The following is a 22,357-nucleotide window of genomic DNA, read 5'->3' as shown; positions in this document are numbered from 1 at the left end:
ATGAAACACTAGGGAGAATTTCATCCTTCTCAATGTTATGGAGTAATTTCTGCAGTATAGGTACAAGTTCTTCTTTGCAGGTTTGTAAAATTAGGGTGTGAAACTCTGGTCTGGGGCTTTTTTTTGGTTGTTGAATGATTTTTATGTTTGCTTTAATTTCAGTGCTTGATATAGTTCTGTTTAGGAGTTGTGTTTCTTTCTGATTGATCTGAAGGAGGTATTATGTTTCCCAGAATTTGTGCATTTCCTCCACATTTTCTAGTTTCTGAGCATATAGATTTTTATAATATTCACTGATGATGTTTTGTATTTCTGTGTTCAGTTATGATTTCTCCTTTTTCATTTTTGATTCAGCTTATTAGAGTCCTTTTTTTTCTGTTTTTGGTTAATCTGGCAAGGGCCTGTCAATTTTGTTTATCTTTTCTTTTCTTTTTGGCCAGTGCTGGCTTTGAACCATATGGGGCTGGTGTCCTGCTCCTTTGAGCCATAGGTGCCGCCCAATTTTGTTTATCTTTTCAATGAACCAACTTTTTGTTTCATTAATCTTCTGTATGATTCTTCTGTTTTTGATTTCATTTAGTTCTGCCCTGATTTTGGTTATTTCTTTTCTTCTGCTGGATTTGGGATTAGTTTTCTCTTCATTTTCCTATTCTTTGAGATGATTCATTAGATTGTTGATTTGTGATCTTTTTATCTTTTGAATCTGGGCATTTAAGGCTATGGGTATCTCACAGATTTTGATAACTTGTGGCCCCATTATCAATTTATTCAGAGAATCTTTTGATTTCTGTCTTTATCCCTCCTTGACCCAGCTATCATTCAGTAATAGGTTGTTTAGTTTCCATAATTTTATGTAAGGATAGGTGATTCTGTCTTTTTTTTTTAGAGATAGAGTCTCACTTTATTGCCCTCAGTAGAGTGCCGTGGCATCATAGCTTATAGTAACCTCCAACTCCTGGGCTTGGGCGAGTCTCTTGCCTTAGCCTCCCAAGTAGCTAAAACTACAGGCACCCGCCATAATGCCTAGCTATTTTTTTGTTGCAGTTTGACTGGGATCGGGTTCGAACCCACCACCCTTGGTATATGAGGCTAGCACCCTACCCACTGAGCCACAGACACCACCTAAGATAGGTGTTTCTATTGGAAATGACTTTTTATTTTATTCCACTGTGGTCTAAGAAGATACGTTGTATAATTTTTTTGTTTTGTTTTGAGACAGAGTCTCAAGCTGTCACCCTGGGTAGAGTAGCTGGGACTACAGGCACCTGTCACAATGCCCAGCTATTTTTTGGTTGCAATTGTCATTGTTGTTTTTAGCTGGCCTGGGCCTGGTTTGAACCTGCCAGCCTCGGTGTATGTGGCCAGCACCTTACCCACTAAGCTACAGGCTACCTACATTGTATAATTTATGATTTTTTTAAGTTTTTGAGACATGTCTTGGGGCCTGGGATGGGATCAATCTTAGAGACTGATCCATGAGCTAATGAGAAAAATGTGTATTTAGTAGTTTTAGAGTAAAATGTTCTATAAATGTTTGTTATGACCATTTAGTCTAGAGTCATGTATAAGTCCATTGTTTCTTTGTTTATTTTCTGCTTAAAACAACTGTATTGAAGCAGGGTATTATCGCCCCTGGGTACTGTGAGGCAGCTGTGTATCATTTTCTTAAGATCAAGTAAGATTTGCTTTATATATCTGACTGTACCTGGATATATTTAGGATTATTACATTGTCTTGTTGAATTGTTCCCTTCACTAATATATAATGACCATCTTTGTCTTTATTTTAGTTGATGTGAAGTTTATGTATCTTCTATGAGAATGGCTGCACCAGTTTTCTTTTGGTTTCAATGTGCATGGAATATTCTTTTCCATCCTTTCACCTTGAGTGTGAATGAGTTCTTATGGGTTAGGTGCATTTCCTAAAGACAACACGTACTTGGGTTTTATTATTTTATCCATTCAGCCATCCTATGTCTCTGTAGTGGAGAGTTCAAGCCAATCACATTGATTGAGAGAATTGATAGGTGGGGTAGATTTCTGTTTTTCCTGTTGTGTAGAACTATATTGCTTATTTTATCTCTTGAGCCACTGTGGTATCTAGACTTTGACCTTTGAAAGTGACGCTTTCTCATCTGTGACTTTCTTTGACCTTTCACCAGGTTTTGGTGGTTTTACACTGGTGGGTGTCTATTGTGCTGATCTGTGTATAATGCAAGTCTGAGTACTTACTAGCAAGGCAGATTTAGTTGTGAAAAATTTTCTCAATGTTTGCTTGTCAGGAAAAGACTTAATTTCTCCATCAAATGTGAAACTTAGTTTTGCAGGATACAAAATTCTAGGCTGGCAGTTGTTCTGTTTAAGAAGATTGATGATGGGGACCCACTCCCTTCTGGCTTGTAAGGTTTTTGTTGTAAAGTTGACTATTACCCTGATGGGTTTTCCCTTGTAGGTCAGTTGTTGCTTATGTCTACCTGCCTGTAGAATTTTCTCTTTCATTTTTACTTTGGCCAGGTTAATTACTATGTGTCTTAGAGATGTTCTCTGTACTATGAATCTTCCTGAAGTTCAGTGACCATCTTGTATCTGGATGTCTGAATCTCTGACAACACTAGGAAAATTTTCTTCAATAATACCTTCAAATAGAGTTTCCATGCTCTAGGCACTCACTCTCTTTTTCTCCCTCAAGGATACCTATAATTTGTGTGTTTGTATACTTTGCATAGTCCCAAATCTCTCTCACGTGAATGCTCTGCTTTCATTATCTTCTTTTCTGATTCCTTAAATGACTGGGTTAGCTCCAGAGCTTTGTCTTTACACTCAGAGATTCTTTCTTCACGTTCCATTATATCTTTTCTAATTTTGTCCAGTTCTTTGGTGACTTTTTATTAATTTCCTGAAATATTTTTTGGTTTCTTTTGCTGGTTTCCTCAATTCCATTCATCTTATTTGCCATCCACACTCTGAATTCCATTTTTGACTCTTCATTATAGTTGGATTTTCCTGTATAACTTCATTATAATCCCTTAGGGGAGTTGATCTGTTTTAGTTTTTCATGTTGCTAGTGTTCTTTTGCTGGTTCCGTCTCATCTGTGACTTCTTTTTTCAGCTCAGGGTTAAAGGTATAGATGGCTTCAATTCCTGTGGACAACTCTCCTGTTTGATTCACGTAAGCGGAGGTCACTATATGTGCTCTAGTAACAGTGGTAACAGCAGGATGTGAGATTCTTGGGTTTTGTAGTGCCTTTGTTCTATTCAAGTCTCAGTGAACTGGTGACTTGAGTCCAGTGGGTCCCTGGCAGGGCTTTGGACATTGGAACAGATTTTCAGGCTCTGTTGCAGTGGTGGCAGCTCTGGGTTGGGGTCTTGGGGACCAAGTGTAGCTCTGGGGACTTGTTGATGTTATCTCAGGCCTGGTGGAGGTTCTGGATGCTCAGAGGTGGGGTATCCAGCTGCAGTGTGAGAGCCTCAGGGTCTGGACTGGGGAGGAACTTGAGGCAGGACCAAGAATCCAGAAGGAGGGCCTCGGGGAAGGCAGGGCTGATCCAATCTGGAGTGTGGGGTTAGGGGTCAAGCACACAGAAGGTAGTTCTGGCCCAGAGAGAAGGGTTTGAGCTGACCAAGTGGCAGTTTGTTCTCTAGACTTTAGGGCCACTTGGATGATGTTGATACCTTTGGCCCTGGGACTATAGAGCCCTCCATGCCTCTCCTAGGACCTGCTGAATTGAAGTGGTGATCTATTGCCTCACAGATAGGAACCTGCTGCACCTTGCCCCCATCAACTCCCATGTCCATATCCCCTCATGCTCTATGTGGGAAGCACTTTGTTTCAAGTTACCAGGTATGGCTTAGAGAAGCCTCAAGTTGGTCCACTCCCTCCCTAGCCCAGTGCAAGCCTGGCACAGTGTACCCAAGAGCTCAGGATGGCCATAGCTGCAATTCAGTTCCTACTGTACACTGTCTGATATGATAACTGCACAGACTTCAGGCTGACCCCAGGTCTGACCCAGCAGAGGTCAGGGGGGTGATGGAAGCCATCCAGCAGCTCAGTGTACATCGCACATGCCAAGGTATCACAGAGCCTCAGCACTCTATTGTTCCCCACAAAGCCTCTGAACTTGTTGTATATATCTCTCTGTCATCTGTTTCCTTGAGGTTTTTTTTTTTTTTTGCTCTGAGTATTCCACATTGTTTTTCTGTGATTGCTGTTTCTGAGAGGAACCATCTGAATGGAGGAAGCTGCCTGCACCTTTCCCTACTTTTCTTGGAGTGTCGTGTTGGCAGTATTTAATCAGTCCTCTTTTGGTGAACTTTCAGTTATTTGTAAGTTTTTAGTAGTAAAAACAATGCTATAGTGAGTAACTTCATTTGCATATAATTTGGTACATATGTAAACATATTTAGAAGATAAATTCCTACATGTGAAATTGCGGGACCACAATGTATGTGCATTTATAATTTTGATGGATATTGCTACAAAATGTTATTACATATACAATGTACCAATTTCAGTAATGTCTGTGTTTTCACATATTCTTTGTTTTCGTTATGAATAATTGGTTTAGAAATGGTTTCATGTGATATTGTTCAGAGTTCTTCCCTTAAGAGATGCCTAAGTTTAGAAATATTAGTTACTTTTGACTGCTGCTTGTTTCTTTTAATTCACCAGTTATGGTATCCATTGAGCTGTTATAGATTTGATGTCAGTTTTATTTTGAAGAAACTCAGAAGCTCTATTTATAACCACAGTAATTTTAAGTTGTTCCAGATTTTATAATTTGTTTATTTTTACTAGTTTCAATTTTTGGCTTAGTGCTTGTTTTTTTTTTTAAACAATTATCTATGTTTTTATTAAAAATATAAATTTGTTATATGATGAAAAATTAACTGAAGTATAATTTTAAATTCACAAGAAAATAGCTTAAGCCCAAGAATTTGAGGTTGCTGTGAGCTGTGATGCCATGGCACTCTATCCAGGGTGACAGCTTGAGACTCTGTCTCAAAAAAAAAAAAAAGCCAAAAGCCAAAGTAAAGCTCTATCTCAGTTTAAGACAATTTCTATTTAATGCTTCTTGGTTTCCCTGTATCAAGATATATCAAATACTTCAATCATTTACTGCACAGGAAAACTTCCTATTGCCCAAGCATTCTATAAATTAGCTTGTGGAAGAAATAGGGGTTGGGGGGGTTTTGCTTGTAAACACCAAGAATGTGTGTTATGTTTAGTCAGTGGCTAACGTATGTTTAGGAATATCATAGCATCCCTTGAGATATATACACTCCTGTTAGGACTTTCTCAAACTGACCTAGCATAGCCATAGAGAATAGTATTTCTCATTGATACTCAGATCTGAAGCCTGGATCTGATGTAAAGGGAAATACAAGATAAGGGATGATGTTAGCTGGTGTTATTTCAGGTACTGTTGGATAAGAATAATAAACTTCAAGAGGGAAAGAAACCCCTGCGCTTCCTTCAAAGAAACCCAATACCTCAACCTCGGCTTCCCACTCCAACCCTGCAAATGAGTTCCAATGTAAGTTTGAAGCTTTTTTATTTGGAATGCTAAACTTCATATTATTGTCACTTTAGTCTTAGCAGGGTTTGTTTGGATTGAAAACAAATCTAATCCAATGATGTTAGTTTTCCAAGCTCTGACTCAAATTTGCCTTTATTCTTATGCATCAAACATCACACACACAAAAACAAGCAAAATGAAATGAAATTTAAACCTAATCCTTTTCAAGGATAAAAATATAAAGAATAAAAAAAAATCTTCCCATGAAAAACCAACATCAGAAGGTGATCCTTGTGTCTATCAAATCCAACAAAAAGAGTGAATGACGATCAGTTGCCACAACTCTCTGTCCACACAGGGAGGTGGCTGATGACTGTTGGAGTTGAAGCAGAAGGAGATGCCAGTGTCATCAAGATAGGCTGGCTTCTGGGGTCGGAATGACTTGATGAGGTCACCCTAGCCAGGTGGCATCTTACCAAACTCAATTTGGGCAAGGTGCCAGAGTTGGCTAAGATATAGAGGACTGAATCAGACTAAGTAAACCCACAAAAAAACTGCTAGAGATGCCACAATGAAAATTTATTATTTATGGAGAGTAATATGACTACTTGGTGGATTGGGAGGTTCTTCTTGGCTGGCAGCACATTGTTTCCTAGTATAGTGAAATCCTTGACAGAAGCCAAATTGTATTGAAAAGGTTGGTGTGCTTCCTGGCTGGGGGCAGGTGTTGATGGGAGATCTCCCGGACACCTGTCGCCACCTGTGATGGGTGGCCCCTGCAAAGGGCCTGGAGTGCTCCTACTAATTAGCCAGGATGTCCTCCTGACAGCGCCCTCTTCTTTAGACTTTGTGCAGGCCTTTGGTTAACACAGAGTTTTTCATATGTGCAAGAGTCATCAATTGGACTGTTGCTTTTTTATACATTCAAATGAACTTTAATTTGATTTCCAGACCTTGCTCTTTCTGCTCTGGACACATAGTTATTTAAGGCAATTTTGCAAATGGCTAATCTTGTCTATCATATTGTATTTTACCAGGATAGCTGAATTCTTGTGCAAAGCACCACACTCTGACATAGACTAGCTTTTTTCTTTGTCTGCTCATGATTAAATATAATAATACTCTTGCAAAAACGATGTTATAAGCAATGCTTGATACTTTAAGAACTATCTTGCTGAAGAGGAATATAGGAAAATGAAAGTGACTTTATCTGTAGGGTCAGCATGGCAGTGGGTGGGTAAGTTTTTTGCTTTTAATATGATTTGCTAAGGATGTATTTATGATGAAAAAATAATAATGGATTTTAATGATACCATAAGTACATATAGCATGCAAAATAATACATGTTCAATGGGCAGAGACCATGTTTTATTTATTTACATCTTTATTGCATCTACAGTCTCTTTTGCTTAAAATAAGTCTTCAAAGAATATTTCATGCTTGAACTTCTTCATTTCTCAAGCTGCTTGGTTCTCCCTTTGTTCTTTTAGGAAGAAGAGGATATAGAAATGGCTGTGATCTACCTTCAAAAGTTACTCCGGGGCCGAGTTGTTCAAAACATGGTGTGTAGGTTCCACCACTGGCCCTGTGTTTCTCCTTTGAGAATAAGATTTTTGGAATTCATATGTGCTGTGTTCCATTGGGGTGAATTCCTTTTTGCACCCTGCTATCCTATCCAACTAGACTCTTGAATTATCTACTCATGCCCTTCAGTTGCCATTGTTCATCCTTGTGGGTAGCACAGTGTCAAGGAGGAAGAGAGGAAGGACTTGCCTAATAACTGTCATAGTTTTAACTAAAACAGGGTAAAACTCATTTCTTCTTTAGAACTGCTAAATCCATACATTTTTGCACCTAAACTTTGACTATCACAAACCAAGTGGATTCCCTAATTTTTCAGTCATAAAACATGTTTGAGTATGCATATAGCTGGTAATACCTCCATTAGAAAGAAAATCACTAAATATTAAAAACTGAAGTTTTGACCCCCGACTTAATGCCTATATTATATATTCTTTGCTCTCCATATATCATCTCATTTTTTTTTCTAATTGCCATCTCATTTTATAGGCAGGTCATCCGAGTCTGAGAGAAATTTAGTTAACTGCCAGCAAATTCAATTCTGGTCTTCCCAACTATAAAACCTTAGGTTATTTGTGCTGCTAAAGCAGGCACATGTCACTTAAAAATGGATTGGTGGAAAGCCCCAGTTTAATAAAAAAGAAAAGGAAGTCCCAGTTAAAAAATACATACACACACACACACCCGGACTGCTATATATATTTTAACCCACATAGCTATAACTTTTAAGAGCTTCGGTTATAAGTACAAGGAAACTGGATTAGCAACTCACGTTCAGAACTATTCTTTACTTCCCTTTCAGTATTTTCCCAAGGGAAAAGCCACAGTAACTTTCAGATAGCAGATTGTGTACCAGAGGCGAATTTATTGGTAAAAAAATATGACCTTGAAAAACACCATCTCCAGATTTCTTAGGGAAGGAGCACAGGAAATGAAGGGAAGGTTCTAGTTTCCTAATAAGACCATATGGTTGTCACCTTGCTTCTGAGAGGCATTTTTAGAAACCAGGTAAACAGCTCACTGAAAACTAAGCCCATTCTCTGCTTGAGCTGCTGAAGGTACAGAAAAGCAGGCTGAACACTAGCTCTGAGGACGCCCAGGGGCAGGACAGAACCCCGTTCACAGGGTCGCCTGGGTGGCTGCATGTGCCTCCTTGTGCTTGTCCTGAGGGAGGCTAACCTGCAGGTCTCTCTTGACTTGATTTGATCCAGATGTTTGAAGGGAAAGAAAAGCGCCTAGAGCTGATCCAGGAGCTGCGCACCAGCCACGCGCTGCAAGATGACGACAAGCTGGTGAAGAAAGCTGAGAAGCAGGTGACCCTGGCGCTCCAGCGGCAGAGGAACTTGCACGAGCACAAGGTTATCTTTTTTTTTCTTGTTACCTTCTTGTTAACATTTCCCCCGCCTTGATTTTTACTGTTGCATAAACAACATTATAAAAACAATAAAGAAAATGATAAAAAGAAAAAAGAAAGAAACATGCTCACAAGGCATCTCTCTTAAACAGTGTTGCTGCAGGGACTGTGCCCTCACTGAGTTGAAGATGCTAGTATTATTTCTTTATTTGCAAAAACAACAACAAAAGGAAAGGAACACCACCACCCACGGTAACAACAACAACAACAATAAAAGAAGCTTTTCAACATTAGGATTTTTCTCCCTTCCATTTTTTCTTAAACATTCGGTAACTCTACTGTGTATTTCTGTTAGTAAGGGATTAGCAGAATGAGTGAGTAATAAAAACACACGAAATGTGAGAACCGAGATTTTTAGATATCAACACTCACTTCTGAGTTTGGGACTGTAGATAGACCCTGCGGGATGAACTGCATATTAAATATGTTTCTACTTCTTTTTATTTTTTATTTTTTTAAGACAGAGCCTCCAGCTGTTGCCCTGGGTAGAGTGCCATGGCATCACAGCTCATAGCAACCTCTAACTCCTGGACTTAAGCGATTCTCTTGCCTCAGCCTCTCAAGCAGCTGGGACTACAGGCGCCCGCTACGACGCCCAGCTATTTTTTGGTTGTAGTTGTCATTGTTGTTTGGCAGGCGCAGACTGGATTTGAACCCACCAGCTCTGGGGCATGTGGCTAGCGCCTTAGCCGCTTGAGCTACAGGCGCTGAGCCATGTTTCTACTTCTTGATGCTATGTAGTTGGTGACTTCCATCATGACCTTCCCACAGTGTGCCACCTGACATGGCTGAGAATTGTAGCTTTATTTTTTCCTAGACAGGTTTCTCAAAAAGTCTGAATTGCAATTTTAAGCCAACTGCTGTAATGTTTTTCCTGCTTTCTTCCAGTGTTTGTCCATCTACACACACTCTTTCATGTTGTCGACCACAGTGTACACACACTTCTACTCCCTCTCCCTCTTTTCTCTGAGTCAATCTGAAAAGGAATCCATTTGATTCAGAGTTTAGTATTATAAGAAGACAGTAGTTTTAGCTTGTGCTGTGGGAGTATTGGGCACAGATGGTAAGCAGCTGGGAAATGACCACAGCTTTATTTGTTTTACATGACAACAGCAGCATGATGGGTGGGGAGCTGCCATGGGGAGAGGGAGGAAGAGAGCCATGGGCTGGGCTGGGTCGGGCTGTGAGACCCAGCGGAGGAATGAGAGAAGGAAGAGGAAAACGTAGGCTTGTGGCCCAGAATCTGGAAGACTTAGAAGCCTGGGAATGTTTAGACAGGGAGCAGAACACCCTGAAAGCACTAGGTCCTGAGACTTCGCGTGGAAAACGGTCCTCCTTGGCCTATTGAGGTTTCTGTTAATGGACTTTATAGCAGATGAGCTAAGCTAACCCAGGCTTTTCAACTCATGGGGGATATACTCATGGCTGAGCTCATGTCGGCTAAGAGCTAAGGGAAGAACTAATGGAAAAATCGGTCACTTAGCCAAGGACTCACCCTGCCCACCATCAGCCTCACCTGTACATGTCAGCACTATGCAGGGTCCGAGAAAGCAGGCACCTCACACGCGCCTTCAGCAATGCTGGTCCTCCCTGTTTCTTCTCTTATATTCCTTTGGAAAACAGTTCAGAAAGTGCATGATTTCCAGTTATGTAATACATTGCATGATAGGACCTTGGCAGAATCGCCTTCCTGAATATTTTTCCTTGATTCCAAATTAGCTTGTACCCAAATTTCTTGCGGAGAGAAAAAGCTAGACACGAGCAGGTAGCCGTCTCAGAATCTCAAAAGTCACATCTGACCCCCACACGAGGGAGCTTATGCTCTCTAGAGACAAGGAGAGAATCCCCTTGTGACCTCGGGGGTGAATATCTGCCGTTTGTGACTGTAAGAAGTAGTGAGATGCTCTGTTTCCCCCTTCTTTCCATCTCTCCTTCTAACATGAGCAAAGTTGAACCCTGTGATTAGAACGTATGTGTGTGGGCTGGGAGGTGAATGAGAAGGAGGATGGAGTTGCTGGAGTTGCTGATACAGAGCGGAAGGGGAGCTGAGCCCAGAGGGAGAACTGTAAGTGTTAAGGTAGCATATGAATCAAAGAAAAGCCTATTCCCCTTTACCTGGGGATAGCAGAGGGAATGGGATGAAGTTTCAAAGGATAAATTAAACACTTTTCTCTTCATGTGTCAAAGGCAGGACATAGCTCCGTAAAGGGGTACTGTGACTTTCTCTTAACCAGCAGCACTGTGGGTCCCATACATTACCTCAACTGATCACATAGACATTTAGTCTTTTTTCCTAGGCTGTTTCAAAGATGGTTATTAATGGCTTTGAAGTTATTAAAAGATTTGAAGGTTATCCACTTTCATGTTATGCAAGATCTTAAAATTCCCCAAACTTATGTGAAGGGACAGACATTAAAAAATTAAAAGGTGTGATGCATGACTTTCTAGGAACTTTTATCTTTTTTTTTTTTTTTTTGGCTAGGGCTGGGTTTGAACTCACCACTTGTCGCACATGGGGCTGGCAGGTGCCCTACCCTTTTGAGCTACAGGTGCCGCCGGAACTTTTATCTTATTAAGCTCTAATTATTTATTATCGTTAATAAAAACCTTGACATTTACCTTCACATCTGAGAAGACACACTTTACCTTCTAGGTAAAACAGAGAAAAAAATTCTGTGGTTGCTAATAGAAATATCTTACTAAATCCTTTTCGTAATTTGAGGACTGTGATCAATCAGAAAACAACTAACAATCCATTTGCTGAAGTTCTTCTAGTAAGAACCCCTGGGGTTAGAGATATTTCTAATAAAAAATCAATGCATCCTGAAAGTGCATTGATTCAAGAATTCTGAGTAATCCAGCACTCCTAATAATCACCATTCAAAGTGGAATTTGTATTTTTAAAGTTCTGTTATTCTTTTCAAGGTGGCATTGGTTGAAAACCACTTGGCCGGGCTGGAAGGCAGGGTGCTGGCAGACATGTTTGACTTCCTGTCCAAAGAACTGGTGAGACTGCAAGAAGAGAGGAGGATCCACGCCTTTGCCATGCTGGCTGAGCGCCAGCGGAGGATACGGGAGGCCGAAGAGAGTGGCCGGCGCCAGGTGGAACTACGGCGCCTGCGGGAGGAGGATGAGATATTTAAGGAGGCAAGTAGGGGTAGCTTGTGGAGGCTGCCTGGAAAGAGCTGAGTCAAACCGAGGGAACCTCTTGACATGAAATGGTGGGGTTTTATTGTTTTTCATTTTATTCTACAGATCTGCATGAGGCTCCTGCCATATGCCAGGCACTGTGTAAAGGTGTTATGGGGTGCTTTGAAGGAAAAATATCAAACATGGTCCCTTCTCTCCTGGGGCTTAAATAACATGTAACTTGCACGTAGTGCAGAATTAGAAAGTGTCATGAGTTCCATGAAGGAAAGAAATGGGGCCCAGAGACACATTTTCAACAGGTTGCTCTCCTTGCTGTATAGGCTTCGCGGGGACCGGGAGGGAGCAATGAGACTCACAGCTATAAAACTGTATCCTTGCAGCTGTGCTGTAACTAATACTGCTCCTTCACATACATACCTAGAAATTGTAGTCAAGAGAAGAAGAATTTCACTGGGACCCTTGGACATGTGTTCTCTCAGGTAGAGCCCCTGACCCTCTCGGACATGGAGAAGAGAGCTGGGCTGGTTGTTTGGAGGTGGGCACAGAAGAGACTTCAGGGTAGCCAAGCATGCCCAGAATATGTCAAGTCTGGGCTACGTGAGCACGTCCTCCGGCGTGAATGTGAGAAAGAAGAAAGAGCCAGCCAGGAACTTACAAAAATTCCTCTCTAAGAGGGCTGTCTGAATCTATATGTGGATACTTCTTGAGCTCTTCAGGCTAAAAAACAAAACTATATCAATTTGGATTCTTCTTACTTGGTCTGAGATTTTAATGATTTACCTGATTTTCATAGAACTAGAATTCATCCATGAGCAGTAATTGGTATGTGTGTGTGTTGTTGTTGTTGGTTTTTTTTGAGACAAAGTCTGGAGCCCTGAGTAGAGTGTTGTGGCGTCACAGCTCACAGCAACTTCAAACTCTTAGGCTTAAGCAATTCTCTTGCCTCAGCCTCCCAAGTAGCTGGGACTACAGACACCCGCCATATTGCCCAGCTATTTTTTAGGGATGGAGTCTCACTCTTGCTCAGGCTGTTCTTGAACCTGTGAACGCAGGGAATTCAGCCGTCTCGGCCTCCTAGAGTGCTAGGATTACAGGTGTGAGCCACTGGGCTCGACTATAACACTTCTTGATTAAAGCTAAACAGATTGCTCTCCCTCTACACAGCTTAAGAAGTTCAGGGTTTTGTTTTCAAGTTCACATTGTAAATCTTCTATCTACCATGTGTAATGTCTTCTACTAATATAGTCAGAGCCTTGCTCAATGATGAGACATGTATCCTAGGCAATGTTGTCACTGTGCCCACATTACAGAGTGCACATGCATAAACCTAGATGCCACAGCCGACTACACACCTAGGCTGTGTGGGAGGGACTATTGCTCCAAAGCCACAAACGGGCAGCATATGACTGTCCTGAATACTGTAGGCAACTGTACCACACTGATAAGTACCTGCGTATCCAGACGCACTTAAACATAGAAAAGCCACAGTAAAAACAGTAGGAAAAATAAAAAATGTTACACCTATAGAGGGCACTTGCCAGGACAGGAAGTTGCTGTGGGTGAGTCAGTGAGTGGCGAGTTACTGTGAAGGCCCAGGACATCACTGCACCCTGCTGTAGACTTTATAAACACTGTACACTCAGGCTTCACTCAATTTATTTAAAATGTTTTTCTTTCTTCAGTAACAAATTAACCTCAGCTGACTGTGACTTTTTTACTTTTTAAGTTTTTTCAACTTTTTGGCTCTTTCATAATAGCACAGCTTAAAACACATTGTATAGCTGTATTTTTTCTTTATATCCTTATTTTATAAGCTTTTTTGTTTCTAAAATATTTACTTTTATTTCTTACTTTTCACACTTCTTCTTTTGAGACAGCGTGTTACTATGTCACCGATGGTAGAATGCTGTGGCATCACAGCTCAAAACAACCTCAAACTCTTGGGCTTAAGCAATTCTCTTGCCTCAGCCTCTCAAGTACCTGGGACTACAGGCGCCCGCCAAAACACCCAGCTATTTTTTGGGGGAGGAGTTGGTTGCAGCTGTCATTGTTGTTTAGCTGGCCCGGGCCAGGCTCAAACCTGCCAGCCTCAGTGTATGTGGCAGGCGCCCTAGTCACTGAACTACAGGCGCCAAGGCCTTTTAAAACATTTTTGTTAAAAACTAAGACATAAACACACACACTACCTTGGGTTTACACAAGGTCAGGATCATCAATATCCCTGTCTTCCACCTCTGCATCTTGTCACCCTGGAAGGTCTTCAGGGGCAATAACACATGTGCAGCTGTCACCTCCTGTGACAACAGCACCTTCTCCTGGAATGCCCTGGAAAGACTTGTGTGAGGCTGTTTTATAGTTAACTTTTTTTGTATGTAAGTAGAAGATGTACTATAAAATAATGGTAAAAAGTATATTATAGCAAATACAGAAGCCAGTAACATTTATCATCATTATCAGGTATTCTATATTATGTACATAATTGTATGTGATATACTTTAGAATGACTGGCAATATCACCACAAACACATGAATAATAATGTTACAATGTTACTAAGAGCTATAATGTCACTAGACTATAGGAATTTTTAGCTCATTATAGTCTTACAGGACCACTGTCATGTATATGATCCGTCGTTGACCAAAATGCTATTATATGGCATGTGAACTGTAATTCATATTCCAGCTTCCTATCATCTTGACACACTACTCTGAAAAGTTACTGAAGTTTAGAAATTATTAGCAAACCAGAACTTACTATCCTTAACCTGATATCACTAAGGCAAAAGCAGCTGGGAGTGGGAAGAACTGACTGGGGGTGAGAAGAGAAGAAGTGGCCCAGAGGAACTACTACGTTCCACAACAGAGAAAGGAAGGAGTTGGTGAAAAGCTTGTTAGGAAGGGATCTTTTCATGGGAATGATGTCAAGAAAAGTCGCTTCTGTCTGGGAAGTACAGAAAGGGTAAAGATAATCTTTCCAGCCTGATTTAAGGACAACTTGTGTAAAGCATAGATCTGGCTATGAGACCACATATCAAACACCATCCATCATTTTAATTTCCAATTTCCCTAATTAAAATACAATGTCTATTTTCCTTCCCACTTCCCTAACCTCCATTCATACAGAGCCTTTCAAAGATAAATAGGCTTGCACATAAATATAAAAGAGGAAGTGTCTATATTTAATAAATTTTCAGAGAAAAATGACATATAGATAGTGACAAACACAGATTGAAATGAATGCACACTTTTGTAGGTGCATACACCAAGACATGGTCACAATACAGAGGATGCCAAAGATGCATGCACATGTTAAGAAAGGAAAAAACCATATTAAAATTGTAATACTCAGTATATACCAATAATGTTTGCTCCCTTGTATGTTGTATCTTGTTATTGTAATTGCAGAAGTCAAACCTAACTTGAGTATTACAGTATCTTCTTGTTTAAAATGTGTTCACATTGTTTTGGCATCCTCACTGAATTATCCCTGTACAATTCAGTGTGCACAATATTAGTGAAGATATAGAGGAACACACACACTTAAAAAAAAATCTGTATTGTGTATTCTATTCACAATTTCAAGAAAGCTTTATAAGAAGCATCCTGGGACTGTTACGATAGTTGAATAAATTCACCAGAGACCTAACATCCTTCTAGCATTCTGTTCTTCTGTCCCTAAAGCATGGCCCTTGTGGCAATTTAAGATGCCTGCTGGTATTTTATATGTCTCTGTGAAATGAGCAATGAAAAGAGAAAGAGAAAAAGCCAGGTCTTTCCCTTTAAAAACTCTTTCTAGAAGTTCCACATACCACTTTTGCATGTCTTCCCTTGGTCATACGGCCATACCCAGCTCTATGGGTGCTAGAAAATGTAGTCTTTGCCCAGCTAAAATCCAGGGGTTTTATTATTTAAGTGGAAAGAAAGAAAGGTGTTGAGGAATACCTCCTAGTCTTTGTTAGTTAGGTTGTTTGACCAAGTCATGCTGCTGGTAAGAACAAAGCTGAGATCAAAACCAGGGTTATTGACTCTGAAGCCCATGAACCTTCTGCAGTGCCATATTGCCCATCTCCAAATAAGATCCACAATTCTAGAATGGGCTACATGGGTAGGGGAATGGGCTAGAGAATGGGCTACAGACTAACTAGATGGTAAAGAAAAGGAATGATTAGTGAAGGGTGTGTTGACTTAATGAATGAAATACATTTGCTAAAAAAAAAAAGTCAACTAATGTTTGTGTATTGGTCCTATTTACAATTACAATAGCATTCTTATTCTGAGTAAGTGTGGGTATTTTTGTTTTGCAGGTAATTAAAGTTCACCAAAGTACTGTATCCTCCTATCTGGAAGACATAATACTGAATGCTGAAGAGAACACGGCAGAAGAACAAGCCAGGGCAGAAATTGAAAAGATGGCTGAGGAAATCAATGACATTGCTTATGAAATAGAAAACCGGTATGTATTAAGACCAAGAGAACAGATTGTAGACTGGGCAGCCCATTTGCTGGTACTCATAGACATTTTTTCAAGAGCTTAATATTTTGCTTCCCAGGAGAAACAAATACATAACTCATGCTTTACTGTCCATTGTTTTATTAGTATAACGCTTAGTAGTCAGCATGCCTAATGCCTCTGTGTGGTAGGAACATTGGGGATTTAGTCTCAGTTGTCCTCCGCATCTGGATTGCTTCCATATTACTTTAAGTGGAAGCATGGAAGTAATGTGTGTAACATTATGTGGCTTTCACCCAAGCTTCCTGGCTTCTACCTATCAGCTGAGTTTCTAACATTCCCTCCCTGGCAGGCAGGTTAAATGAAGGACAGGCTCAAATCCAGATTTTCCATGCCCTTCAACAAGCTCACCAGGGATGTGATATTTCAGAACACTTAATCAAGGAAAAGGTGTTGGTGGGATTTGAGCAGTGGAGTTGCTTACGCAAGCAAGGAAGATTTAAGCATAATCAGCAGCTCAAATAAAGAACCAAAGGAAATATTAATACTTTTTATTTTTTAGTCGAACTCATCTTCAGTCGGAGGAGATTGTTGCTGAGTTGGTTTATAGTTTTCTAATCCCAGAGGTGCAAAAAGACTTTGTTAAAGAAAAAGGTAAGCCAATATAAATGCTTTACTTTTTTATAAAAGATGTAAATTATTTTCAATATTCCAAAGATTTCAAACTCAACACAGGTATGGGGAAATTCCTGAAGGGGAATCACTAAATTTTCTTATTTCAGAGCTTGTCAAGTTCTCTTCATGCTGATTCCAGAATATAACCATCTCTGGTAGAGATGGGATGAAGTTCTATAATAATAAGTTTGAGTTCTTTCCTTAAAAGGAAGTTCCCAGCCAGGTTCAGTGGCTCATGCCTACAATCCTGGTACTCAGGGAGACTAAGTTAGGAGGATCGCTTGAGTTCAGAAGTTCAAGTCCAGCCTGAACGACAGTGAGACTTTGTCTCTCTACTAAAAATAGAAAAAAATTAGCCAGGTGTTGTGGGTGCCTGTAGTTCCAGCTACTCAGGAGGCTGAGGCAGGAGGATCATTTGAGCCCAAGGAGTTTGAGGTTGCTGTGAGCTATAATGCCTCAGCACTCTAACCCGGGCAACAGAATGAGACTCTGTCTCAAAAAATAAAGTAAAATAAAATAAAGTAAAATAAAAAAGAAATAAAAGAAAGTTTCCAAGTTTTCAGAAGAGGTATGTACCTAAAGCAAATGTCAAGCATATGACAGGTGTCCCCCCGTAGCAGCCTTTTTGAAGTGGGACATGTGAACCACGGGTGCTGGAAGGCAGGGGCTCTGGGAGGATTACCCCAAATAACTTGCTTTTGCTGGGGCTGAATTCAAGTGTACCTTGTCATTTGTCACAAGTGGCATGTTTTTAAAGATTGATGCTTTTAGTCAATAGAGAAGAAGAGAAAAGTGTCCTAAACAGAAAAAGAAGATTCTTCATCAGCACTGACACAGAGAGATGATCTTAGAGGCAGCACGCAGACCAGTATTTAAGTGAAACAGCAGCTCAGAAGCTTCCAGAGTTAGATAAGGGAATCCTGGACAGATTTGAGCAGAAAAGTGTCCAATTGCACATTGCTTACTCAGGAGTAAAGGGATGGTGGAGTTCTAGCACAGAATATTCTCATTACATGGATGGAGTGTAATTGTTAAACCAATACCCTCTCATGATAAGCATTTAGTTTGTTTCCAGTGTATTTTCCTATTATTACCAGTTTTGTAATCAATGCATTTTACACATATCCTGGCCATGAGAGTAAATTCCTAGCAGTAGGATCGCTGGGAAATAAGGTGTGTCATTTTATATTTTAATAGATACTAATACTACCGAGTTGCCCACAAAATGATTGTCGACTTGTATTGGCAGTGTATGATAGTGCTTATACCAACAAAAGTTAATTTTCAGGCCCAATAATACATATTTCTGTGTCATACTAGATTCTAAAGGGACTTTATGTCTATATGCAACTCCTTTCCAATTCTCCTAAGTCCAAAGCGAGGTCAGCCTGTGTCAGCTATTCCATCTATGGCAGCGGTTCTCAACCTGTGGGTCGTGACCCCTTTGGGGAGTGAATGACCCTTTCCTCTTTCACAGGGATCACCTAAGACCATCTGAAAACACCTATTTCCAATGATCTTAGGAACCAAGACACTGCTCATCATGTGTGGGGTCACCACAACATGAGGAATTGTATTAAAGGGTCACGGCATTAGGAAGATTGAGAACCACTGATCTATGGGAATAAAAGGAGCAGGGCAAACAGTGGGTCTAAGAGCCTATGAATTTGACGTCCCCTCCCCCATCTTTGGGGGGCTGAGGGGAAGGGTTTGGAGGAGGAACTTGGGCTGAGGGGATCCAGCAGGACTTGTCTGTGGGCAAGTTGGGTGAGTCCTCAGCCTCTCCCCTGTATATTTATGTCAAATCAGAGAAGCCATGTGGACAGGGAGCATACTATTGGGTCTCTGGTTTCTCTTTTCAAGTAAGAGAACCATATGTGTTGTGTATGTACCCCAAATTAAGATCCACACAGACCATCTGAGATATCTTACTTTTTAAAAAGCTGATGGATCGGCAATCTTGTAAGGGGACCTGTCTGTATATATATATATATATATATAATAACAGTAACTGCCAAATTTTAAGTGCATGCTAAGTCCCGGACAGTGTGCTGTGCATTTTATAACGTATGAAATCTCAGCTTCTTACAATGGCTGTGTGTTCTTGTTTTTCAGTTAAGGAAATTAGTGTTTGGAGATAGAAATTATAGGCTTGAAAACCTCCAAAGCCCACCTTTCAGCCATACTACTGTGAATTGCTAACAGCTGCTGTGTGAATTACCCTATCTACGTAAACTGAATTACCCTCTGAGGGGTCCTCAAACTTTTTAAACAGGGGGCCAGTTCACTGTCCCTCAGACTGTTGGAGGGCTGGACTGGGCCCTGGGAGGAGTCGGCTCCTAAGCAGTACAGGCAGCGGTGGCGAAAACACCTGGCAGGCCAGATAAATGTCCTCAGCAGGCCCCATGTGGCCTGTGGGCCGTAGTTTGAGATCGCCTGCAGAATTACCCTATGTATGTAAACTGCAATGTGGATTACCCAGATCCCCAGCACCTCTTATTGTCCTTTACTAGCTATATGACTTTGGGTAAATTACACAATCTCTCTGTGTCTATGCTTCTTCTTCTGAAAACAAAGATATTAATAATACTCTATTTTAAGACTGTGGGAGGATTAAATGAATAATTATACATCAACTGCTTAAAACAGCGCCTGGCACAAATGAAGGATAAATGCTAACTGCTCACGTCATCATCATCATCATCACTCCTTTTCAAAGGGCTTAGATGCTTAGTATTTTCAATACTAAGCCTTATAATATATATTCTTAGCCGGCCATGGTGGCTCACACCTGTAATCCTAGCTCTCTGGGAGGACAAGGCAAGTGGATAGCTTGAGCTCATGAGTTGAAGACTAGCCTGAGCAAAAATTGAGACCTAGTCTCTACTAAAAATAGAAAAAACTGAGGCAAGGGGATCACTTGAGGCCAAGGATTGGAGTTTGCTGTGAACTATGATGCCACAGCACTCTGCCCAGGGAGACAGCTTGAGACTATGTCTCAAAAAAAAAGAAATATATATATATATATACACACACATATACATATATATATATATATATCTCCTTAGAACTTGGAGCTAGGACCATGTTTTAAAGCCATGTGCTCAGAAATTCATCATCAATCAACAAACGCCCTCTGTACTAGATGTATGAGATAAGGTCTTTTTTTTTTTATTGAATGGTAACTACATACATTAATGCACTTCTGGAGTACGGTGTGGGGTTGTCACACACAAGCTGAAGTACTTCCATCAAACTGGTTAACATAGCCTTCATGTCATTTTCTTAGTTATTGTTCTAAAACATTCACATTCTACTCTTAGAAAGATTCACTTGTACCCTGTAAGATAAACCTCAGAAGTGATCCCTCCAATCCCCCTCCCTCCACCCATTCCGCCCTCCCCTCTCCCTCCCCTCTCCCCGTATTCTTAGGCTGTAATTAGGTTATAGCTTTCATATAAAAGGTATAAATTAGTTTCATAATAGGGGTGTGTACATTGGATACTTTTTCCTCCATTCTTGTGATACTTTGCTCAGAAGAACATTTTCCAGCTCCATCCATGTGAACATGAAGGACGTAAAGTCTCCATCTTTCTTTACGACTGCATAGTATTCCATGGTGTACATATACCACAGTTTGTTGATCCATTCGTGGATCGATGGGCACTTGGGCTTCTTCCATGTCCTGGCAATTATGAATTGGGCTGCAATAAACATTCTGATACAAATATCTTTGTTGTAATGCGATTTTTGGTCGTCTGGGAATATACCTAATAAAGGAATTGCAGGGTCAAACAGCAGGTCTATTTTTAGTTCTCTAAGTGTTCTCCAGATGTCTTTCCAAAAGGAATGTATTAGTTTACATTCCCACCAGCAGTGTAGGAGTGTTCCCTTTTCTCCACATCCACGCCAGCATCTCTGGTTTTGGGATTTTGTGATATAGGCTAATCTCACTGGAGTTAGATGATAGAGATAAGGTCTTAAGGTCTTTAATTTTTAAGTCATTTACAATCTAGGTAGAAAACAAAATGCAACTTGCATGAATGCTTCGATGCTGAGTGGTTTGGCACAAATGCAAGTATCCTAAGTGGTACAAGTCAAGTGACATAGTCAGAAGAGGTGCTTCCTGGAGGATCTGGGGCTTGGGCTGGGCTTTGAACAATTTGGGGTGCAGGTAGTGCAGGTGAGGGCAGCTGCTGGGGGCATGTGGAGGCAAGTCTGGGGGGGCAGAGGAAGCAATGAGGCTGGACGGAACCAAAAAGTGGGAAGAGAGGGAGCATCCAGAGGAAGACTTGGGTTTGGTTTACCTGTAGAAAGTGGCCTTCTAAAGCAGAGAGCAGATAATTTTTATTTATTCCAATCAGCCCTAAGTCAGAAAATAATGTAGTTTGCAAAATTATGCTTTCTATTGGTACTCTTCTGAAAACATTTGGGAAGGGTTCTGTTTAGACTTGCAGAGTAAAAATTCTTCTGTCACTTTGACAGTGAGGAACGCACAGCGGAAACATATTCTTGCAGCCCATGAGATCATCCACAGGCACACGGAAGCCATGATCCTAAAGACAGTGACTGGGCATCGGCAGGGCAAGGTCCCAGACGCTGACAAGTCTGCTGACAAAGATGAGAAAGATGAGAAAGATGAGAAAGAAACCCCAGATGAGGGACACAGCTAAGGTGAGTTTAATTTTCCATCTGGAAGGAAGCAGAGCTAGGAGGAAAAGCAGCATTGGGAAAATGTGAAAAAATTGCTTAAGAACTTGGCACATTTCATCTAGGTTACAGCATCTACTATAGAAATAATTAATTAGAGTTGATATTACAGCAGTTAGATTCTTGTGATACAGGAAACAGGACTCCAGACTATTTGTATGGGGTTTTTAGCAGTGATTATACCCCATCAGAAATAGAGTTACAGACTGTGTCAGCATTATTCAAAAGGTTGTTCTTACCAATGCAGGATACATGGTAAGGACTTGCAAGAGGTCAGAATAGTAAAAGAAAGTAATACTAACGGCCACTCTAAGATGTCACAAATTTAACTCAAAAAACTTAGAGATGAGGCAAAGGACATTTTGGTGACTGTGAAAGTACAGTTTGCTTCTTATCTTTGCATAATATCCCTACAGTATAGATGTCTTATTATTTCTGAAACACTGATCGTTTACCTGTTTCTTTATGCTGATAGGCAAGTTTCAAGCAAGGTTGTAAGCACAGCCATGAGGCACAGAGGCTGCCCACTCCTAGTCTGGCCTCTGTGATGCTCATGGGACTTGGTCTTCAGCTCAGCTAAACATTCACACTCATCAGGCCATTATCAGCACATTTGGCATGAACCTCCTTAGAAAGGTATAAGATAGGAAATAGCTTCCAGCTGGGACACTCACATTTCTCTTCCTGTGGGAGCTCTTGCCATATACACGCAGAACACCCAGCTATTTTCTTAACCCCTGGGTTACAGAGTTCAGGTATAAAGAAAAAGGATTCACAATGGGTGAGTACAGGAGATGCCCTGGTTTAAAAACCTCATACCCTGGGGCCAGAATCTTTTTTTTTTTTTTTTTTTTTTTTTTTT

General features: G+C 40.6%; 1 protein-coding gene across 1 annotated transcript in view; it reads left to right on the top strand.

Moving 5' to 3' along the window:
* MAATS1 (MYCBP associated and testis expressed 1) overlaps positions 1-21,458 on the top strand; it is a 68,033-nt gene extending 46,575 nt beyond the window's left edge. The window contains exons 11-17 of the mRNA XM_003795133.1: positions 5,417-5,533; positions 7,006-7,077; positions 8,308-8,454; positions 11,436-11,657; positions 15,965-16,113; positions 16,673-16,764; positions 21,271-21,458. Coding sequence (XP_003795181.1) covers positions 5,417-5,533; positions 7,006-7,077; positions 8,308-8,454; positions 11,436-11,657; positions 15,965-16,113; positions 16,673-16,764; positions 21,271-21,458 — 987 coding nt within the window. The remainder of the gene's footprint in view (positions 1-5,416; positions 5,534-7,005; positions 7,078-8,307; positions 8,455-11,435; positions 11,658-15,964; positions 16,114-16,672; positions 16,765-21,270) is intronic.
* The last annotated feature ends 899 nt before the right edge of the window (positions 21,459-22,357 follow it).

This window comes from Otolemur garnettii, unplaced genomic scaffold (genome assembly GCF_000181295.1).
Source record: "Otolemur garnettii isolate 467f Iridium unplaced genomic scaffold, OtoGar3 scaffold00089, whole genome shotgun sequence".
NCBI lineage: Eukaryota > Metazoa > Chordata > Mammalia > Primates > Galagidae > Otolemur > Otolemur garnettii.
This window is presented reverse-complemented; position numbering and strand designations above follow the sequence as displayed.